The following is a 20,402-nucleotide window of genomic DNA, read 5'->3' as shown; positions in this document are numbered from 1 at the left end:
CATTATGTAATGGCCTTCTTTGTCTCTTTTGATCTTTGATGGTTTAAAGTCTGTTTTATCAGAGACTAAGATTGCAACCCCTGCTTTTTTTTTGTTCTCCATTTGCTTGGTAGATCTTCCTCCATCCCTTTATTTTGAGCCTATGTGTGTCTCTGCATGTGAGATGGGTCTCCTGAATACAGCAAACTGATGGGTCTTGAGTCTTTATCCAATTTGCCAGTCTGTGTCTTTTAATTGGAGCATTTAGTCCATTTACATTTAAGGTTAATATTGTTATGTGTGAACTTGATCCTGTCATTATGATATTAGCTGGTTATTTGCTCATTAGTTGATGCAGTTTCTTCCTAGCATCAATGGTCTTTACATTTTGGCATGTTTTTGCAATGGCTGGTACCAGTTGTTCCTTTCCATGTTTAGTGCTTCCTTCAGGGTCTCTTGTAGGGCAGGCCTGGTGGTGACAAAATCTCTAAGCATTTGCTTGTCTGTAAAGGATTTTATTTCTCCTTCACTTATGAAACTTAGTTTGGCTGGATATGAAATTCTGGGTTGAAAATTCTTTTCTTTAAGAATGTTGAATATCGGCCCCCACTCTCTTCTGGCTTGTAGCGTTTCTGCTGAGAGATCTGCTGTTATTCTGATGGGCTTCCCTTTGTGGGTAACCCGACCTTTCTCTCTGGCTGCCCTTAACAGTTTTTCCTTCATTTCAGCTTTGGTGAATCTGACAATTATGTGTCTTGGAGTTGCTCTTCTCGAGGAGTATCTTTGTGGCGTTCTCTGTATTTCCTGAATTTGAATGTTGGCCTGCCTTACTAGGTTGGGGAAGTTCTCCTGGATGATATCCTGCAGAGTGTTTTCCAACCTGGCTCCATTTTCCCCCTCACTTTCAGGCACCCCAATCAGACGTAGATTTGGTCTTTTCACGTAATCCCATGCTTCTTGAAGGCTTTGTTCATTTCTTTTTCCTCTTTTTTCTGTAGACTTCTCTTCTCACTTCATTTCATTCATTTGATCCTCAATCGCTGATAGTCTTTCTTCCAGTTGATCGAGTCGGTTACTGAAGCTTGTGCATTTGTCACGTATTTCTCGTGTCATGGTTTTTATCTCTGTCAGTTCGTTATGGTCTTCTCTGCATTGATTATTCTAGTTATCCATTCTTCCATTCTTTTTTCAAGATTTTTAGTTTTTTTGCACTGGGTACGTAATTTCTCCTTTAGCTCTGAGAAGTTTGATGGACTGAAGCCTTTGTCTCTCAACTTGTCAAAGTCATTCTCCATCCAGCTTTGATCCATTGCTGGCGATGAGCTGCGTTCCTTTGGAGGGGGAGATGCGCTCTTATTTTTTGAATATTGTTATGTGTGAACTTTTCTGCTTTTCTGCCCAGCTTTTTCCCCATCTTTGTGGTTTTATCTGCCTTTGGTCTTTGATGATGGTGATGTAGTGATGGGGTTTTGGTGTGGGTGTCCTTCCTGTTTGTTAGTTTCCTTCTAACAGTCAGGACCCTCAGCTGTAGGTCTGCTGGAGATTGCTTGAGGTCCACTCCAGACCCTGTTTGCCTGGGTATCAGCAGCAGAGGCTGCAGAAGATGGAATATTGCTGAAGAGTGAGTCTACCTGTCTGATTCTTGCTTTGGAAGCTTTGTCTCAGGGGTGTACCCCACTGTGTAAGGTGTGGGGTGTTGGTCTGCACCTAGTGGGGGATGTCTGCCAGTTAGGCTACTCAGGGGTCAGGGACCCACTTGAGCAGGCAGTCTGTCCGTTCTCAGATCTCAGCCTCCGTGTTGGGAGATCCACTGCTGTCTTCAAAGCTGTCAGACAGGGTCGTTTGCATCTGCAGAGGTTTCTGCTGCTTTTTGTTAGGTGTGCCCTGTCCCCAGAGGTGGAGTCTACAGAGACAGGCAGGCTTCCTTGAGCTGCTGTGGGCTCCACCCAGTTCGAGCTTCCCAGCGGCTTTGCTTACCTACTTAAGCCTCAGCAATGGTAGGCGCCCCTCCCCCAGCCTCGCTGCTGCCTTGCAGTTAAATCACAGACTGCTGTGCTAGCAATGAGGGAGGCTCCGTGGCGTGGGACCCTCCCAGCCAGGTGTGGGATATAATCCCCTGGTGTGCTGTTTGCTAAGACCTTTGGTAAAGTGCAGTATTGGGGTGGGAGTTACTCGATTTTCCAGGTGTTGTGTGTCTCAGTTCCCCTGGCTAGAAAAGGGGATTCCCTTCCCCCTTGCACTTTCCAGGTGAGGCGATGCCTCGCCCTGCTTTGGCTCTCGCTGTTCGGGCTGCAGCAGCTGACCAGCACCGATATTGTCTGGCACTCCCTAGTGAGATGAACCCGGTACCTCAGTTGAAAATGCAGAAATCACCCGTCTTCTGTGTCGCTCACACTGGTAGCTGGAGACTGGAGCTGTTCATATTTGGCCATCTTGCTCCACCCTCCAGGATAAAAGTTTTAATACTATTTTCTATGAGCATAACAAATCACAGTGTGAAGTTTTTATTTAATGCAAATGCAAAATGGTAAAAATATCAGTATACTTTCTAAATTTAACATTAATTATTGAGGTACCAGAAACATCCTGATGAGTACATAAGATTTTGATCAGTTGAATACTGATCTAGAGGAGATTATCATAATTATTCCAGTTTTTATGCTTCACATTAACTTGTGCCTCAATATTAAGAACTCTTATGCATCTTATCTTATGCACTGGCCAATTGAGGGTCAAATTATGATTAGCAGTTAAAATTATTAGTATGTTACACTGGTCAGAACCAACATGGTAGCTAGCTATGTCTAGTTGGATGATGATATATTGTGTGAGTTATAAGCAAGCCCGTCTAATTTCTACTAACCTTAATTAAAATGGGAACGTTTTCTGGTGGTTTGTTCCAAAGGAGAAATGCAACAAATTCTATTCCTTATTAATTAAAGAAAAATGGCAACAGACACTGCCTTAGATCAGGATACCAGGAGCAGAACCTGAGGTGGGGAATTTTCAGTGCAGATAATTTAGTAAGAGAATGCTCCCAGGAGAAACCTGTGAAGTGTGAAGGAAGCAGAGGTGGCAGGGGAAGGATCTAAGCAAAGATGTGGATTCAGGAGAAGGCCAGCCTCAGCCTGATGCCATAGAGAGTGCTGGAATGTGAGTACTAGCACAGGGTTTGTTTTGCACCCTACCATTGAGTCATTGGCCATGGGCTTCCCTTCTTGGGGATATAAACTTCCAGGTGGGACTCTGTGATATACAGGAAATCCTCCAGAGCAGGGTGCACTTGTGAGCAGGTAACATCCACAGCCATGGGGGCTGGGTGTGCTGGCTGGGTGAAGGGAATCTGGAAGGGGAATCAACCATCATCTGCTACAGACATACTTTCTTTTATTATTTTAAGTATATAAACCCAGTAGAAGCAGCTCCTGAATACATAAACTGTTTTGTTGTGGAACAAATGAATGTTTAATATTGTGTGCCTGTCTCTCGCTAATTGTCTCTCCCTAATTGGAAGTTAAGCTCCATAAGGGCAGGTCTTGTTCTCATTAGTTTGCAGATGATTCCTTGGTTCCTAGAATAGTCACAGACACATAGTAGGTATTTGTTGAATAACATCTATGGAGTGAATGAGTGAGACAGATCCAGAACTCTCATCTCCTGAATTTTGTAGAATTGCTTTGTAGGGAATTGGTACTCCTGTGAGTCAGAACCACATCTGACTGCTTGTACAGTGGCTGACCCAAATAGGGACATTTTTCTCACAAATACAAGAAATCTGGAGTGGGACAAATCCAGGTATGGGAGGACACTTGGCTTTATTATTTATAATCCAGGAGCCTTCTTTCCTTTGGCTTTACCATCCTTTGCATGTGACTTTTATCCTCATGTATGACACAGTCACAGGATGGTCCTTCCATCTCAGTCTGGATTCCATTCTGGTGTGTGTGTGGGGGCGGGGGGGGGTGGGGCGCGGGAGATGAAAAGGAAGGAGCAGGAAGCAGCAGCCCCTGTATCAGGAAAACAGAAACATTTCCAGAAATCTCTAGCAGATTTCCATGTGGATGTCCTTGTCCAGAACTGTGTCATCTGGCCAATCCTGAATGCAAGGGAGTCTGGGACTAGGAGCAGATTGGCTGGTGACATTGCCACACAGGACAAAATTGGGTTTGTATTAGGAAGGAATAAGGGGATAACGGGTGTCTGCCACTGTAGCAAAACTACACTAGGCCTATGGGTGTGTGAACACAAATACCCAATAGCAAAGAAGGCAACATTCAAATAAAAAAGGAAAATAATTTAAAAAACTCAAAGTCCCTTCTTTCCTCTTTTTCTGCTTTTCTATCCTTTTATTATGACTTTCTTAGCAATCAGAGGTGAAGTTGTCCCCAAAGTCAGTAGGCAGGAAATACTTTAAACATGTTTCAAAACAGATCAAAATGAAACTGTAACTAAGGCACTTGCCTACAGCCTTTTTTTTCAACAAAATTCTTGTGCTACTGTTTATTTTCATCCTAGTGGCCTGGTATTCCATCTGTACACTAGTGAGTGTGTAGGATGGTCATCTTTTAAATTCTTTCTCTTTACAGTAGGAAATTCAGACTCCTGCAATGTTTCTGCTAGTGTTGTCGTTACTATAGGAGATTCCTAGCTGCTATCGTGCTTTATAGCGAGTCTTGGGTTTCTCCATGGAGAAGCTTTTATTATTTCCAGACTCTTATTGAACCCATTATGAGGCCATCGAGACAGGATGAGAAATAAAAATGACTACTTTGTGCACTGGGCTGTTATTCCTGGATCTTTACAATTGAAGTGGAGAAAGAAAACACCTCCGAAAAAATAATTTAAGAGGCATGGCTGGTTGGTTGTCTCAGATTTGATCCCAGGAGTCCTGTAGTTCATGCACAAATATGAAAAGGACCACATAAGTACATTTTAGTGACATTTTTTAGTTACAAATCTCCCGGTGAAAAATCACCTTTCCCATTAAGGTCATCTGGGTGCACAATTTAAGGGTTGGCCTTTCTATTAAAGTGCCTTTGCTCCAAGAGTTCTGAATTTCCATTTGCAGAGGAGTTCTTTCTCTGAGTGGTTGATCATGCTGGGTTTGAAGTGGTGTGTTGGTATTTTTGTACCTTTGTGTTCCCCATTCATAAAATTGGCTGTAATTTTGGTTGTATTGATGAGGAGGCACCGAGTCAAATATCCTGGCCCCAGGAGGGTAAGACACCATTTCTCCAGGTAGATTTGTTAGCTAAGTTCATCAGAAGGGTATAACAGTTCCTTCCAAAGAATAAGACTCTCACCTAGTATTGCTAATTGGCCAGATATTGTTTTCGTTGTTTGTTACAGCTTGTCTAATGCAATATCATATATTATTATCCAAGTGAGCTTCCTATGGTGATGTTAACTTGTTATACACCCACATAAAATACGTTATTCTCTAGTTTTCTTATTAGATTTACTAACATGCCATTGTTGTACCATTAACATTTAACAGCCTAGGAAGAGGAAAGAACATGCTATATTATACAACTCTTGGCAAAGCCAACACTGATGTAGAGAAGTCATTAAGCTTCGGGAAGTTTTTACTTTCTTGTGCCCAATTTCTTATCATTAATATACGGTTTATATTCCTCCCAGGCCCCTGATTTTGTAAAGGAAATAGAAGGAGAGAAACGGGGAGGGGAGCCAGGAAGAGACAGAAATAAGACAGCCATTTCTAGTGCCTGCACTTACATCAGTGATTAATCAAACTAATGGGGAATTCTAATTCGGTGCTTTGCTACCCTTAAGCCCTGTAATTGCGGTGTCTCTGAACCCAAAGGAAACACGTTGTGCTCTGCATGCCCAGGCGCATAGCTTTTAAATCTTCATAACTCTGTAATTACTACAGTGCTTTCCTTCAAATTTGGCTCAATTTCACTTCCTTAATGAGCACCACAATCTTGATAAAGTTTGAAGTTTGCTGCCTCTGCTCTTCACAAGGACTCAACCCCAGACTGATAATGTGAGTTGTAGATTTTACTCCCTCAGGTTTCTCTCCAAAAGAGCTGATTATTATAGGACCACCACAGTCAAAAGCACTTCCTCTGGGTCACGGCCAGCACTGGGTGTTTTCATCACAGAAGGGTGCTTGGGGAGGAAATTCTGAACAGTTAAAAAGTGGGGGGAGCTTATGAATCCCTGGAGAATGGTTGTTTAGTTTTATTAGCACCCTGTGCCCTAGAGACTGTGGTTCATCATACCTAATTGAAGACTTTTCTTCATAGGAAATGTATTAAAAATCTTCCACTTCCTCTTTATAAACCGAGCCCTGTCAAAGAGTGAAAATTCTAAATCAGCTATTTTTTAAAAGAAACAAACCCACATAATTTCCACATTTTTTCTCCTACTCCTGGTTTTCAGGGTTTTAAAAAGACTTGTTGGGAATGCCATTTAGTGATTATAGTCAAAAGTTCATTTTCTCTTGCAGCTGGTTGGAGGGTGTCTTAATTTTAGCCACTCTGTTTTGTTTTTAACCATGTAGCGATGCTTTGTCTTGGCTTTGGTCTTTCCGTTTCTAACCTGTGAGAACCAGCGCGGAAGTTTGTGTTGTCTTTAGAATCCCTGCTCCAGTCTGTGTTCCCCCCAGACAGTGTTAATCGCTCTGGGATTCTGAATAGCACTTAATTCTTATCTCTATTATAGCTTGCCTGGCGTTGCACTACAATTATTTGTTTACGTGTCTGTCTACCCCACTAGACAGCACCCTTTGAGAGCAATGTTTATGTCTTCTTTCCTCTTATATCTCTAGCATCTCACAGAGGCCTGAGCACCCAATAGATGTTTGCACTCAGTAAATGGAAGCATCCGGTGAATGTTTGTTACATCACCAAAGGAACCAATAAGTGAATGAAACGCCATTGTTGTTTGCTATCGCCATCTGCTTTAATTCTGTCAGTTATTTTGAGTTACGTATTTGCAGTTCTGACTAAATCCAGATTTGGCATGTTTAAAATATATTCAATTGTAAAATGTGAGGCTAGGATTTTTGAAGATTAGAAAGAAGTAAGAATTTCTCCCACAGGAAACAATGTGAGTAATCAACAGTTCTCTGCACAGGAAGATTAAAAAGGCTGGTTGGAATAGCCTTTGTATTCACAGTCTTTGGCATTTTGGGAAAACCATTTTAATAGCATTATTTTTTTCTGCTCATGTTTTGCTATCAATAAAATGCAGAGAGAAACCCTTGTCCTTCACACGTGATAGACTAAATGAAGATTTTTAAGAAAGAAAAGCACAAGCTGAAACAAGGGAAAACCTTCAGTGGTGGTATATAGTCTTTTTTCTCCCTCGAAACTATACACATGGTCATTATCAATATATGTGTGAACATTTATGTGTATGGTGGATTAATATTTTGAAGTATTAATAAATACATTTCTCTCCCAGTGTTTCATGGGAATACCTGTACACAAAGCCACATTCAAGGTTCCTGAACTGGAAGAACTTGGACCTTAGAGTTGCAAAAACTAAGCTATGAAGGCTTGTGGAAGAAAAGTAAGCTATGAAGGCTTCCACACATACGGAAGAATGCATGCTTCCTCATTCAAGATAGCATACAGCCATGGGCTATGAGCTTCCTCCCATGAGCCAGCAAAACTAAAGGAAAGAGGGATTTGGGGACTCTCAGAGCTCAGCAACTAACATTAAACTTGGGGAAACCTCTTGGAAAGCCTGACGATGGTGGCCTCCTGGTGTAGGGGAGAGAGGAATGAGTAACATCTTTCTGTGATCCTTCAGTCAGCTATGTGTATGAGCTCTTTTCATACGTTTTAAGGCTCTCTGAAGTTTATCCCTTATTTTTCCCTTAAGGTGTTGTTCTGTACTGTAACTTGATTTGTAAGTGCAGTTTAAGTGTAGGATAGCCATGAGCTCCAAAAAGTTTTCTGCTTCATTGTGAACCACATGACTCTCCAGCAATTTCCCACGAATGACAACCTCACCCTCCTCCTCCACTCCTCACCATCCGGTTTCAAATCTGCTCTTCTTCCTTCACGAGATATTGTAACATTGCATTTTATGTACAAACTATATTTATTTACTTTCAAATTGTAGCCCTTCACCGATGTAAACTTGCTATATTTTTCTATCTGTGAAATGGTTTAAGTAACTTAGGTTGGGATGGAATGCTCATAATTTTTTCCAATAAAATTAATGGAAATATTTTTATTTAGCAGATTTTTACTTAGTGGCAGGGCTTTTTAGGAGTAGATTACATCGATTAAATGAGGAATAGGTGCAATTAGGTGGAGGAAAAGACACTTCAGTCACTATAATTCAATGATTATGCTAACGTGCCCCATGTATCTCCTGGCATTTCTTAGCCAAAAGAAATATTTTCAAGTGTAAATAATGGTAGGATATTTGAATCAGAACATTTTTAGTGAGGAGTGTTTTAGGAATCTCTGCTTTGCAGCTTGTGAGGTTCTATAGGAAGCCTGACTAGGGTTCCGTGGAGGTATGAGGACAGCCAGGTTGAGGACAGTGGTGCCTCACGGCGCCCTCAATGCCAATCTTCGAGTTCAGCAAAGCCCTTCTTCCTTCTGTGCTGGTGCAGGCAAGAATGTAACTGTGGGGCGTGGTGACACAGACAGGATCTTTCGTTCATTTTACAATGGCATACAGTTTATACTGGCCAAACATTTGAATTTATGGGCAAATTGTGCTGGCCTTTGAGCTGCATGAATGACTGCTGGGAATTAGGCGATGGGGTCATTTAAAAATGCTTCCTTTCCCTTCTATTTTGGCTACAAGTGCATGGTAAGTAAATATGTGTACATGAATAGTGGGGAGGCGGTGTGATTGGGAGAGATCAACACACACATAACAATCTGGTGTAACAATCAGGTGTAACAATCTGGCTTCAGAAAGCAACCTTGACTTCATCAGAACTTTTTGTGGGAAAACTTGGAGTAAAATGTCACAATTCAGGATTTAAACAAGAAAGACATAGCTCCCGGGTATGCTGAAAACTCATCAGCTTAAAACTATTCACATATCCTATCAGGATTACATGTGTTGCTACCCTTTTAAAATTTCAGTATTTCAGTTCTAGGAAGCAGGAATAAAACCCCAAATGTGTGTAGGGGTGTGTGTGTGGGGGGGGGGTATTCCTCATGGGAGGGACTTGAGTTGGGAAAAGGGTAGGATGGGGCCAGCAGACTGTCTTGAAGCCGCCTTCCCAAAGCTAGCAGTTTTTATTAGATGGTGTCACTAATGCATAACAATCGTTACATTTTCTAAAGATACCTTTATTCATATCTTACAGAGAACTGAGAAAACATCAACCAACCGTATCGATGAATATGATCATTTGTATTAGTTTTGTTTTTGGTGACTTTGAAGGAGGGTGTCTTTCCCCCCAGATAAAACCAAAACCAAAACAAAAACGTAATGTGCTCTTGGAAAGGTCACTGGGGACCACCACTAAAGGAAGGGGAGGGGACAGTGAGAATGAAGGAGATCAAAAGCCAAAATTAAAGGTTTTTAAAATTTTAACCAAAGGGCTTTATTAGCACACAAGTCAGAGTCGAGGCGATTACAAAGAGGACACTCCTTTTTGCATCCTTGAACTGTGCTTTGAATCATTTTGAAATCTCAGCTTGAATCTGAGCTGATCACTTGGGGGCAGACACTAAGGTAGCTGGCCTGTGTTTTAGCTTAATTACCCCCTTGAACCTTTTCTCTCCTGCGCCTCTGCCCTTCCTTTCTGATTGCTTCTTTTGGGAGCCCTGGAAGGAACTTGCCAATAATCTGAAACTCCCTTTAGGAGTTAGAGTCCCACACCACTTATTCATTGCCCCTGTCAACGCTCAGCTGGGCCTACTCCACTGGCGCCCTTGCTATTAATAGGACAGTGCTAGGTAAGGGAGAGTGAGAGGCAGGGCAGCCTGTTGCCACAAGGCTTGCTAACCAGATGCCTTTAATACCCCTCATTGTTCTCCATGCTTCCATGTGTTTAGGGAGAAGTGTCTGGCTTGCCTACCCAGCAAAACTCATGTTCAGAATTTTGAACGTATTAAAAAGTCAAGCTCAATTTAAAAACAGCTAGCTCAATGCTTTTCAGATTTGTGAGATAAAAAACAAACCTTAAAAGACCTTGTTCCAAAATACTATTTTCTTTCATTTTTATTTGGAAACAAAACCAAATTTAAAGTTGCAAGAAATGTACAATGAACCCCGATATGCCCTTAACCTAGACTATTTTGAACATTTTGCCGTATTTTGTTTTTTTCTCTCTCTTCATACATACACATCTTTATTATTATCATCATTCTTCTTGTTGTTGTTACTGAAACATTTACGTGTACTGTGCAGACATCATGGCCCTTTACCCCCAAAGCCTCAGCCTGGATCTTTTATGAAGAAGGATACGTCCTTGCCAAAAATTTGGGATCTTTCTTTTTTTAGACTAAGACAAGGGTTTGTTGAAGCCTTTAAAACCAAAGCCTGGGCCAGTCCAAAGTGCTGCCTGTTGGAGCCTACTCCCTCTCCCGCCTTTACAGGGAGGAGAGGAGACACCACCGCAGGTCTGGAGGACTTTATTGTTGCCATAAAACATATTTTTTCCATGTTCTCTTTAGAAACACGAAAAGAGGCTGCATTCCCAAGATCAGGCTTGTGGCTTTAAAATAAAAAATATTTTTACAATATACTTTTTGGAGGCATGAAAGCACGTGTTTTATTAACATTTCCCAAACTCTTTTTACGTTTTAGGCTGACGGCATACAGCCTGCAGCCTGCTGCAATAGAAAATGCATGCTTTTAAGAAATTATATTTTTCAGTTAACTGAAGGGGAAAACTTTCCCTTCTGTAAATCATCATCTCTCTGACGGAGAACTTTAAAAATCCAGTGTATGATCAGCACAGTAGGGTGATGAGGAGGTAATGCCGTTTATCTCACCCAACGTGCAATGAGTTTTGTAAGCAGTTTTCTGGGATTTTGCTCATTGGTGGTTTGGGTCTCGTTCATGATATTCTATAGAGACCGTGCCCAAAGCAGGGGGCCACGTGATGCCTGGGAAGGGGTATAAACAGCACTCTGGCTGCTCTGGCCACATGGAGACGCCTACGCCCTTCGCCCTCCCCAGTTGTCTCCTTGCGTTCATAGAGCCCGGAGATCTCCGAGGAGCAGCCCAGTTTTCCCTGTAAGAACCCAAAGGTCTTGTACAGAGCTGGAATTCGGCGAAAAACTTGCTCCAACACGCCAAATCTGCCGCATCCCCAATACCCCACCCTCTTCCCTCTGCACTTACTACCCACACCCTTACTCCCAACTTGAGGACTCCCCGCCCCCACCAAGCTGACAGTCTCAATTCCAACCCCTTGGATGTGAGGAAGCGTCTTTGCGCCTGAACGCGCCCAGCACGGCGAGGCCACCAGTGACTCCCAGCGGCCGCACAGGGCGCTGCGCCCCCCTCGCCCCGGCCTCCCCCGCCCTGCGTCCGCCCCGTCACCCCCGCGCGGCCTCCTGCGCCCGGGCTGGAGGCAGATTCCTCTCTCCGGGTTTTCAGAGCGCCTTTCCGAAACCTCCTCCCCGCCCAGCCAGGGAGAGAGATCCCGGGCGCAATCGCTCCCCGGAGCGGCCGAGGGGCGCGCGGGGAGAGGCCTGCGCCGGGGTACTTTCAAACTGAGGCGCGCGCACACACTCACACCCACCCACCCACCCACCCACTCACCCCCACACACACAGACACACGCACGCCCATTTATATAGGCGGCGGCGACGGCAGTGGCCGGGGTGGCGACGGCGAGCACAGAAACGATGGAGCTGAGCCAGTCGACCCCGGTTGGAAGCAAGTGAGAAGACACCAGGCGCACCCCTAAATTTCTGTGCGGGGCGCTTGTCATCCTCCCCAGGGAACGGTGCACCCAAAGGAGGACTGGGTGGACTGATTTGCTAGGGAGAGGGCGGGGAAGAGGAGGCCAGGTGAGCAGAGGAGCCCCCTGCGTATCCGGACTGCCAGATCGCGCCTTTGCCGGACTCCTGCCCCCTCCCTGCTCAGGTGGGCGCGCCCGGTCTCCGGCTCACAGGGGCGCTCGGAGGAGACCAGAAAGTCGCCGCCTGACTGCGCGGGATGCCTTTCGCCAAGCGGATCGTGGAGCCGCAATGGCTGTGCAGGCAGCGGCGCCCTGCTCCTGGCCCAGCAGTGGACGCGAGCGGAGGCAGCGCTGAGCCGCCGCCGCCCCTGCAGCCGCCTGGCCGGAGGGATCTGGACGAGGTCGAGGAGCCAGGGCCAGAGGAGCCAGCCCACGCGGTCCCCGCACCTCCAGGGCTGCCGCCGCCGCCGCCGCCGCCACTGCCCGCGCCGGCCGACCAGGCTCAGCCGCCGCACGGAGAGGCGTCCGTCGCTGGCGAGGAGAGCACGGCGGGGATCCCGGAGGCGGCGCCCACAGCTGGCGAGGCGTCCTCGGCGGCGGCGGCAGCCGTGCTGCTCATGCTGGACCTATGCGCGGTCAGCAACGCGGCTCTGGCCCGTGTCCTCCGGCAGCTCTCGGACGTGGCCCGGCACGCGTGCAGCCTCTTCCAGGAGCTCGAGAGCGACATCCAGCTCACCCACCGCCGCGTCTGGGCGCTGCAGGGCAAGCTCGGCGGTGTGCAGCGCGTCCTCAGCACGCTTGACCCTAAGCAGGAGGCAGTGCGTGAGTACCCGCGCCGTCCGCCCGCCAGGCTCTGGATTTCCGCGCCGCACCCACGCGCTGTCCCCAGCAGCGGCAATCCCAGCCCCGCGGCGCCGCGCCCGTTACAGCTTGCACCTTACTACTCTCGCCTTTCCACCCTTCCCATCCCCTGGGACCCACCCCAGTCCTCCTGGGGCTGAGTGGCTGGGCTGGACCCCGATTTAGTGATGCAGACGTGGACGGTGGAAAGTTAAAAGGGCGACCTCTGAAGTCGCAGGCAGCGTGGGCTGAGAGGGAGCAGAAAGGGAGCGTTCATGGGAGCACAGGAGGCAGAGAGGGTCTGTCCTTCGCCTCCGGGGCTAGCCTTTCACACCCTTCACGGGGAGGTAGCGAGGAGGGTTGCAACTCCTGTGGTTTCCAGAAGCCCAACCCTGAGCCCTATAGCCCACCCCATGCATGTTTGGGGTTGGGGTTCCAGGAGTAGTGAGTGTTCTTTTGAGACTGCTGCAGTACCGCGGCTGTTTCGTCACTCGCTGTGACCTCAGGTGCTGCCCCTAGCTCCGAACTTGTGCCTTGCCCTCGTGTGAGACGTAGCGTGGCGCTGCTCGCCTCCTAGAGTGAACTCCGTAGTGCTTCTGCCGAAAACCCTTGTGGCCTGGAGGGGTCGCGGGGAGGGTCAGGGAGAGATGAGGGTGGGAGTGTCAGGCAGGGGCCCCAGGGAGATCGAGGAGACCCCTGGGCATCTTTTCAACCCTGAACAGCCCAGGGTTCCTACTAAATGGCTCTGTGCCATCTGCCCCCAGAGGATCCCACAGGCTGTCTTCCTCTGCCCCGGTGCACTGTCGCCCAAATCTATTAGCACGTGGACTTAGTGTAGCACCCAACTAGTCTGCTAGGCGGGCTGCAGGGAGACGACGAGGAAGGAAGTCTGGGAGACCCCTGGGCATCTTTGCTGTCCGTTGACTTCGCTCTTACGACACCCAAGGGCTCCCAATAAATAGTCATTCTATGTCATCTCCCTTCCGAGGGCAGTCCCCTTGGCTCACGATCGTCCAAATCTGGCGACGGCAGAATCGTTTAGGAACGACCCAGGAGGTAGACAGGGGCGCTGGGTTGGCGCGACGGTCCTTTGGCGCCTAGTCAGGCTGCGACGCTCGCGGCGAAGGTGATGTCAGCGGCTCTGACTTACGTAAGAAGCTTCCTTGGTTGCTGCAGCAGCTGCGCCGGTGCGCAGTGGCCTAGGAGCGCGAGGGGCGGAGGCGCTTTGGAGGCATCCTTCCCTGGGGATTTCCGGGCACCTCTGCCCCACAGTCCAGCCCAGCCTCCTAGCGGTCCCTGCCCGCCCGCGTGTTCTCTCCCTCTTCCCCTCCTCCTCCGAAAAACCCTTTGAACCCCGCCCCGGGAATTCACTGCTTTTCTGCAATAACAATAATAATAAGCGTAATGAATAAATGATGTGCTCGATCGGTTTTCGCAGCTATAAAAGACCCGGAGTTGGGTTAATGACTGGTTGTTTAAAAGGGCAATTCCGGGGAAGAGTTCTGGAAAGAATTAGGACTGCCGTAGGCCAAGTCGTATTTTACTTTTGGGACTTGAAATGAGCGCTTTAATCCTGCCTCCTTTTTACCCCAAACCACACAGCGGGGACAGGCCCTTCACTTTCAACAGCGCAGATATCTTGGGAGTGCGGTTGAGGGGAGTGGTGACTTCACTTCAAAAGAACTGGAGGGAAGTTTTGCAGACTGTTGAGTGGTGCATACATTTCCCGTGGTGTGTGTGTGTGTGTGTGTGACACACCTCTGCTTAAGTTAGATTTCACGCCAGTGAAACTCACTGCCAGAGCAGAAAGTGCCCACTTCTTTCTTTCTTTAGATGCAGCAATGGGCATTTATGTACCTGGAATGTAGCACAGTTCTTTCAAGTCCTTTTAACTGTGGGGGGTACAAACTCATAGTTAATAGAGATAAGAGAAGATCTTGAGTGTGTGCATATAGTTGGTGAATATATACTCTACACATATTTATATGAATAATAAAGATGGGGCTAATTTCTGCCTGGGATAGATTTAAAATCTCCTATTATTTTACATTTTATTTTCTAAAATGCTATCTCCACACTTTATGTCCAGATCTCTCTCTTCTCTTGTCCATTTAATTTGGGATGACATTGTTCTTGTTTGATGTTATAAAAGGTATTACCTTTGGGAGAAAAAGCACACTATTATGTATCTTGGTTTAGGTTTCCTAGAATGCAGAGCCTGAGACAAGGATTTCGATGCAATTAATTTATTTGGGACGGGTTCCCTGGAAGCACAGAGAACGGGTGGGGAAGTGAGACAGGGAAGGGAGGAAAGAGGAAAGCCAGTATACCATGTAAGCGGGTTAGCCCTGTGGGCAACTGGGGTTCAATCCAGCTGGCGACCCTCTGAGCACACACCTCAAACGTGTTCCACTAATGATTAAGAAGCTGGAGTATTTATGCAACAACTTCTTCTTCTCACAGATGGAAGGTAGCACTGGAGCATGAACTCCATGGCTTCTGGGTCTTGCCCCACATGTAGTCCCAGCATGCTCCCAGGGGCAGGTAGAGAGATGCAAAAAGCATATGATGTGCACAGGAATGTTGACAGAGGTCCTCTGGGGAGGACAAAGTAGCTGTGGGTAGGGCACCAGTGGCATCAGCTGCATTATGCATCTATCTCCCTTTAGTATTGCTCAGGCCTAGGGGAGTTTGAAAGTGAGAGGAAGCCTAAAAGTAAACCTTGCTCTTTTTCCTCTTCCTTTGAGGGTGCCTCCACACCCCCTGTATATCCTTGTCACCTGATCATCATTCCCCTGTGCAAACTGCTTGCTATTTCATCCTTGGACAGCTGCTTCCTGTTGCCCTGAGACAGGCTAGGGGGCTTCTTGCAGGAGCAACATAATCTGATGTACACTTTGGAAGAGTCACTCTGGAAGCAAGTCTGGCGGCTAGTAAACCAGTTAGACACTGTGACTGGTGATGGTGGCTAGGACCAGGGAGGTAACTGTAGAGACTGTGAGAAGTGGTTAGATTCTGAATTCATTTTGGAGATAGGATTGCCAGGACTTACTAATTTGATTGGGTACAGGGTGTGAGAAAAAATTAATTAAGGATGACTCCCAGTTTGTTGTTTTTGCATGAAAAGCTTAAATAACTTGTAGAATGTGGCCGGGTGTGGTGGCTCACACCTGTAATCCCAGCACTTTGGAAGACCAAGGTGGGCAGATCACCTGAGGTCAGGAGTTCGAGACCAGCCTGGCCAACATGGTGAAACCCCGTCTCTACTAAAAATACAAAAATTAGCCAGGTGTGGTGGCAGGCATCTGTAATCCCAGCTACTTGGGAGGCCGAGGCAGGAGAAATGCTTGGACTGGGAGGCGGAGGTTGCAGTGAGCCAAGATTGCGCCATTACACTCCAGTCTGGGCAACAAGAGCGAGACTTCGTCTCAAAAAACAAAAAAATAATAACTTGTAGAATGTATTACCGTTTGTAGAATTGGGGAAGGCTAGTGGGAGAGTGGATATTTTCTTGTGGAGGGAATGGAATCAATAGTTTTATATTTGAGCCATGTTAAGTTTGAGATACCTGATGTGTCTTACACAATTACATGTATGAGTTGAGAGGTCCAGGCTGGAGATGTGAATGTGAGACCTAAGAGTGGAGACAGTAAAGAAAAGGAGGCCAGGACTTAGCCCAGGGCAGTCCAACTTTGAAAACTTCACAGGGGAGGAGAAAGGCTGAGAAAGGACAGCCGGAAAGCTAGAAGGAAAATCAGAAGAGTGTGGTATGGTGCAAGCCAGGAGGTGTTTCCAGAACTGGGGAGAAGTCAACTTGGTCAAGTGCTTCTGAGAGGAAGATAAGCACTGAGAAGAGGCTATTAAGTTTGGTTACCTGTAATTAATTAGTGGCCTTGAGAGGTGCCATTTCGTTGGAGGGGTGGAGATGAAGGCCAAACCAGAAGGGTTGGAGAAACAATAGGAGAGGTGGAGAGGAAATAGCAACTACAGACAGCTTTTTTTTTTTCACTCTGTTACCCAGACTGGGTGCAGTGACTTGATCATGACTCACTGCAGCCTTGACCTCTCCAGGTTCCCATCTCAGCCCCCCAAGTAGCTGGGACTACAGGTGTGCAGCACTACGCTAGGCTAATTTTGGTATTTTTCGTAGAGACAGGGTTTTGCCATGTTGCCCAGGGTGGTCTCGAACTCTTGGGCTGAAGCAGTCCTCCCGCCTCCCAAAGTGCTGGAATTACAGGCGTGAGCCACTGCACCCAGCCCTACAGACAACTCTTGTAAGGCGTTTCCCTCTGAAGGGGAGTGGAGAAATGGAGCAGTGGCTGGAAGGGAATACAGTATCAAGGAAAAATGTCTTAAAAGGTTTTGATATATTGGGCATGTTTGGATTCCAAGAGAAGGGTGAATTGATGATCCTGGCAAAGAGAACTGAACAATTATGGATATCGCTGAGAAGCTGAGGGGATGAGATGAGAGACCATTTCATCCATGGCCCCTGGAGGGAAGCCGAAGGATACGAGCAAGGAGGCAGGTGGGCAGGTGGGCTGGTGAGCTGCTGGTGGTGGGATGGGGTGTTCTTCTACAAGGGGATCTATTTTCTCTGTGAAGTATGGGGTAAGTCATCAGCTGAGAGTGTTGGCAATGTGAAGAGAGAAGAGAGGGTGTTAATAAGTTGTCTCGGAGAGGGAACGTGAAGGCATTAAGGAACTGTATTGGGATGATCTCGCTGTGTTGAGAGCCTTCTGAGACTGATGGTCATCAATTTGAAGAGTTCAACTTCTCAGTCACTGAAACCTGAGACTTTGGAAGCACTTCGTGGGCTTCAACTCCAGTATATTCATCCTTAGACGTTTTAATGTTGTTGGCATTTTGGTTGCTGTTGATTTATTTAGTTACTGAGTTTTAAAACAAATTTTATATTAAAGTTTAAGATTCCCACAGAAAAGCACACAGACCATAAGTGTTTGGCTTGGTTGATTTTCAGAAAGTGAACAGCTCATGTAAACACCACCCAGATCAAGAAATGTTACTGCACTTGAAACATCCTCCCCTCCCTTCAAGCCACGTCCAGTCAATATCCCCCTTCCCAAAAGTAACAACTCTCCCAATTTCTACACTTATTAATTAGATGTTCTTGTTCTTGAAGTTTATATAAGTGAAATCATATATACTTCTTTCTAGCATTATTAACTTAACATTATGTATGTAAGATTCTTTCATCTTATTGCATATATAGCCAATTGTTCATTCTCATTGCTGAATAAATTTCCATTGTGTGTACATACCACCATTTCTTGATCCATTCTCCTGATGATGGACATTTGGGTTGTTTCCATTTGGGAGCTATTGCATGAACAATTTTTTCTACGTGCTTCTTGATGAGCTTATGTATACACAGTTATTTGGTATGTATCTAAAAGAAGAATTGCTGGATCAAAGGGGATGATTTGTTTGGCTGAACAGTTTTCTACTCTGGTTGTACCAATTTATAATCCTGGAAGTATATGCAAATTCTGGTTGCTTTACATCCTCACTGATATTGGTATTGATGTTTAAATTGTAGCCACTTTGGTGGATGTGTAATGAAATCTCATACTGGTTTTGATTTGCATTTCTCTAATGGCTTGTGAGACTGAACACCATTTTATATAATTTTTAACTACCTAGATATTCTCCCTTGTGGATTACTTCTTCGAGATGCTTGCTTATTTTTATTTCTCTTTTCTCTCTCTTTTTTTAACTTTTATTTTAGGTTCAGGGGTACATGTGCAGGCTTGATATATAAGTAAATCATGTGTTGCAGCGGTTTGGTATACAAATTATTTCATTGCCCAAGTAATTGCTCGTTTTTCAATAAGGTTCTTTGCACCTTTTCTTACTGTCTTACAGATGTCTTTTATATATTTTGAATATGAGTCATTTGTCAGCTGTATGTATTTCCAATACCTTCTCTTACTCTGTGGTTTGCCTTTTCACTCTCTTAGTGTTATATTTTGAGGGCAGAAGTTCTTATTTTTGTATAGTCCAGTTTATCAATCCTTTTCTTTATGGTTAGTGTGTTTTTGTGTTCTCTTCTGTTTGTTCTTAAACAAATTCTTCACCAAACTTGAGGTAATGAAGATATCTCAAAAGTTCCAGAAAGTTTTGTTTTGCCTTTGTCATTTAGATCCATGGTTCATATGGAATTGATATTTGCAAATGGTGTGAGGTAGGGCTCAAGATTACTTTTTTCCCAAATATGGATGCACAATTGGCCTACTGCCACTTATTGAAAAGACCATCATTTCCCCATTGTACTGCAGTGACACTTCTGTCACCTCCCCCACCTATGAACTTTTCTAGAACTCTGTGCTCACCTTTATCTTAGCTTTTTTCATTCTGTACAGCAGACACTGTTGGTGCCCTGTCTATATTCCTTTGGCTGTCATCTCTCATGCTGAAGGCTACTTACTGCAAACCCCTGTAACTCTGCCTGAAACTTTTGTTTTGTACTAGGTTATGGACCATGCTTGGCCTTGCATGTAGGGAAGGCCAGAGGTGCCAGCAGGTTAATGCCTGAGAAGCAGCACTCAACCAAATATGGACAGGAAGTTGATGGATGAATGCACCAGTGCCATTACTCCTTGGATAGGAGAACTCTGTAGCATTTTCTCCACCATTTCTCAGAATTCTCCAGTAGGACTGAGCCCCAGTTACCCATAGTGATGACTTATTTGATGACACATCCTATCTTCCTTTCTCCATCTCACTTCTTCACTCACCTATGGGTGTTTCTGGAGTCACCTCCCACATAAACTACTTGCACTCAAACCTGTACTTGCAGTCATAGGGTCTACTTATGGGGGAACTGCAACCAAGACAATCTATTTAATCTTTAAACTGTGAAGGCAAAGACCTAGGGCTGGGGGTATGGTAGAGATGATGTTTCTCACTCTTTTTCCTTAAACTATTTAGCCTAGGATTATTATATTAGCCACACCCCCAGCCCCTGCCAGAACACTCTATGGTATGTGTATTAGTCTCTTCTCTCACTGCTATAAAAAACTACCTGAGACTAGGTATTTATAAAGAAAGAGGTTTAATTGACTCACAGTTTTGCAGGCTGTACAGGAGGCCTGGCAAGGGAGGCCTAAGGAAACTTACAATCATGGCGGAAGGAAAAGGGAAAGCAAGCACATCTTCACATGGTGGCAGGAGAGAGAGCAAGAGTGAAGGGGGAAGTGCTACACACATTTAAACAACCAGCTCTCATGAGAACTCACTCACTATCACTAGAACAGCAAGTGCAGAATCTGTTCCCATGATCCAGTCACCTCCCACCACATCCCTCCTCCAACATTGGGAATTATAATTCGACTTGAGATTTGGGTGGGGATACAGAGCCAAACCATATCAGTGGGTCTGGAAATAGCTGTTAATACCATTAGCGGATGCACAGTTTGAATCCCTGTCTTGGCATGGGAGAGCTTCAGTGCTTCAGCAGTGAGAAGGGTAACAAAAGCAACTCAAATCTATGATAATGAAGACATACCCCCTCAATTTCTCCATGTTCTATTGACAAGCCTTTGAGAGTGTTGTTTATTGCCCTTTGGAACGCATAAGTGACAGCCCCAGGAGATCCAAACTACCTATTTGAGAAGGATAATTTTCAGCCAGAACAGACACAGAAACTGCTAATCTCTGAAGGGAACCAGGAGGTAATACCTTGGGTGAATTGATCATT

The 20,402-nt window shown here is 45.5% G+C and overlaps 1 protein-coding gene across 1 annotated transcript in view; it reads left to right on the top strand.

The window, feature by feature from the left end:
• Window positions 1–11,573: 11,573 nt before the first annotated feature.
• NHS (NHS actin remodeling regulator) overlaps window positions 11,574–20,402 on the top strand; it is a 365,929-nt gene continuing 357,100 nt past the window's right edge. The window contains 1 exon segment of the mRNA XM_033201209.1: window positions 11,574–12,664. Within this exon segment, the coding sequence (XP_033057100.1) occupies window positions 12,100–12,664 (565 nt within the window). The 5' untranslated portion in view covers window positions 11,574–12,099.

This window comes from Trachypithecus francoisi, unplaced genomic scaffold (assembly GCF_009764315.1).
Source record: "Trachypithecus francoisi isolate TF-2019V2 unplaced genomic scaffold, Tfra_2.0 Lachesis_group6, whole genome shotgun sequence".
Lineage (NCBI taxonomy): Eukaryota > Metazoa > Chordata > Mammalia > Primates > Cercopithecidae > Trachypithecus > Trachypithecus francoisi.
This window is presented reverse-complemented; position numbering and strand designations above follow the sequence as displayed.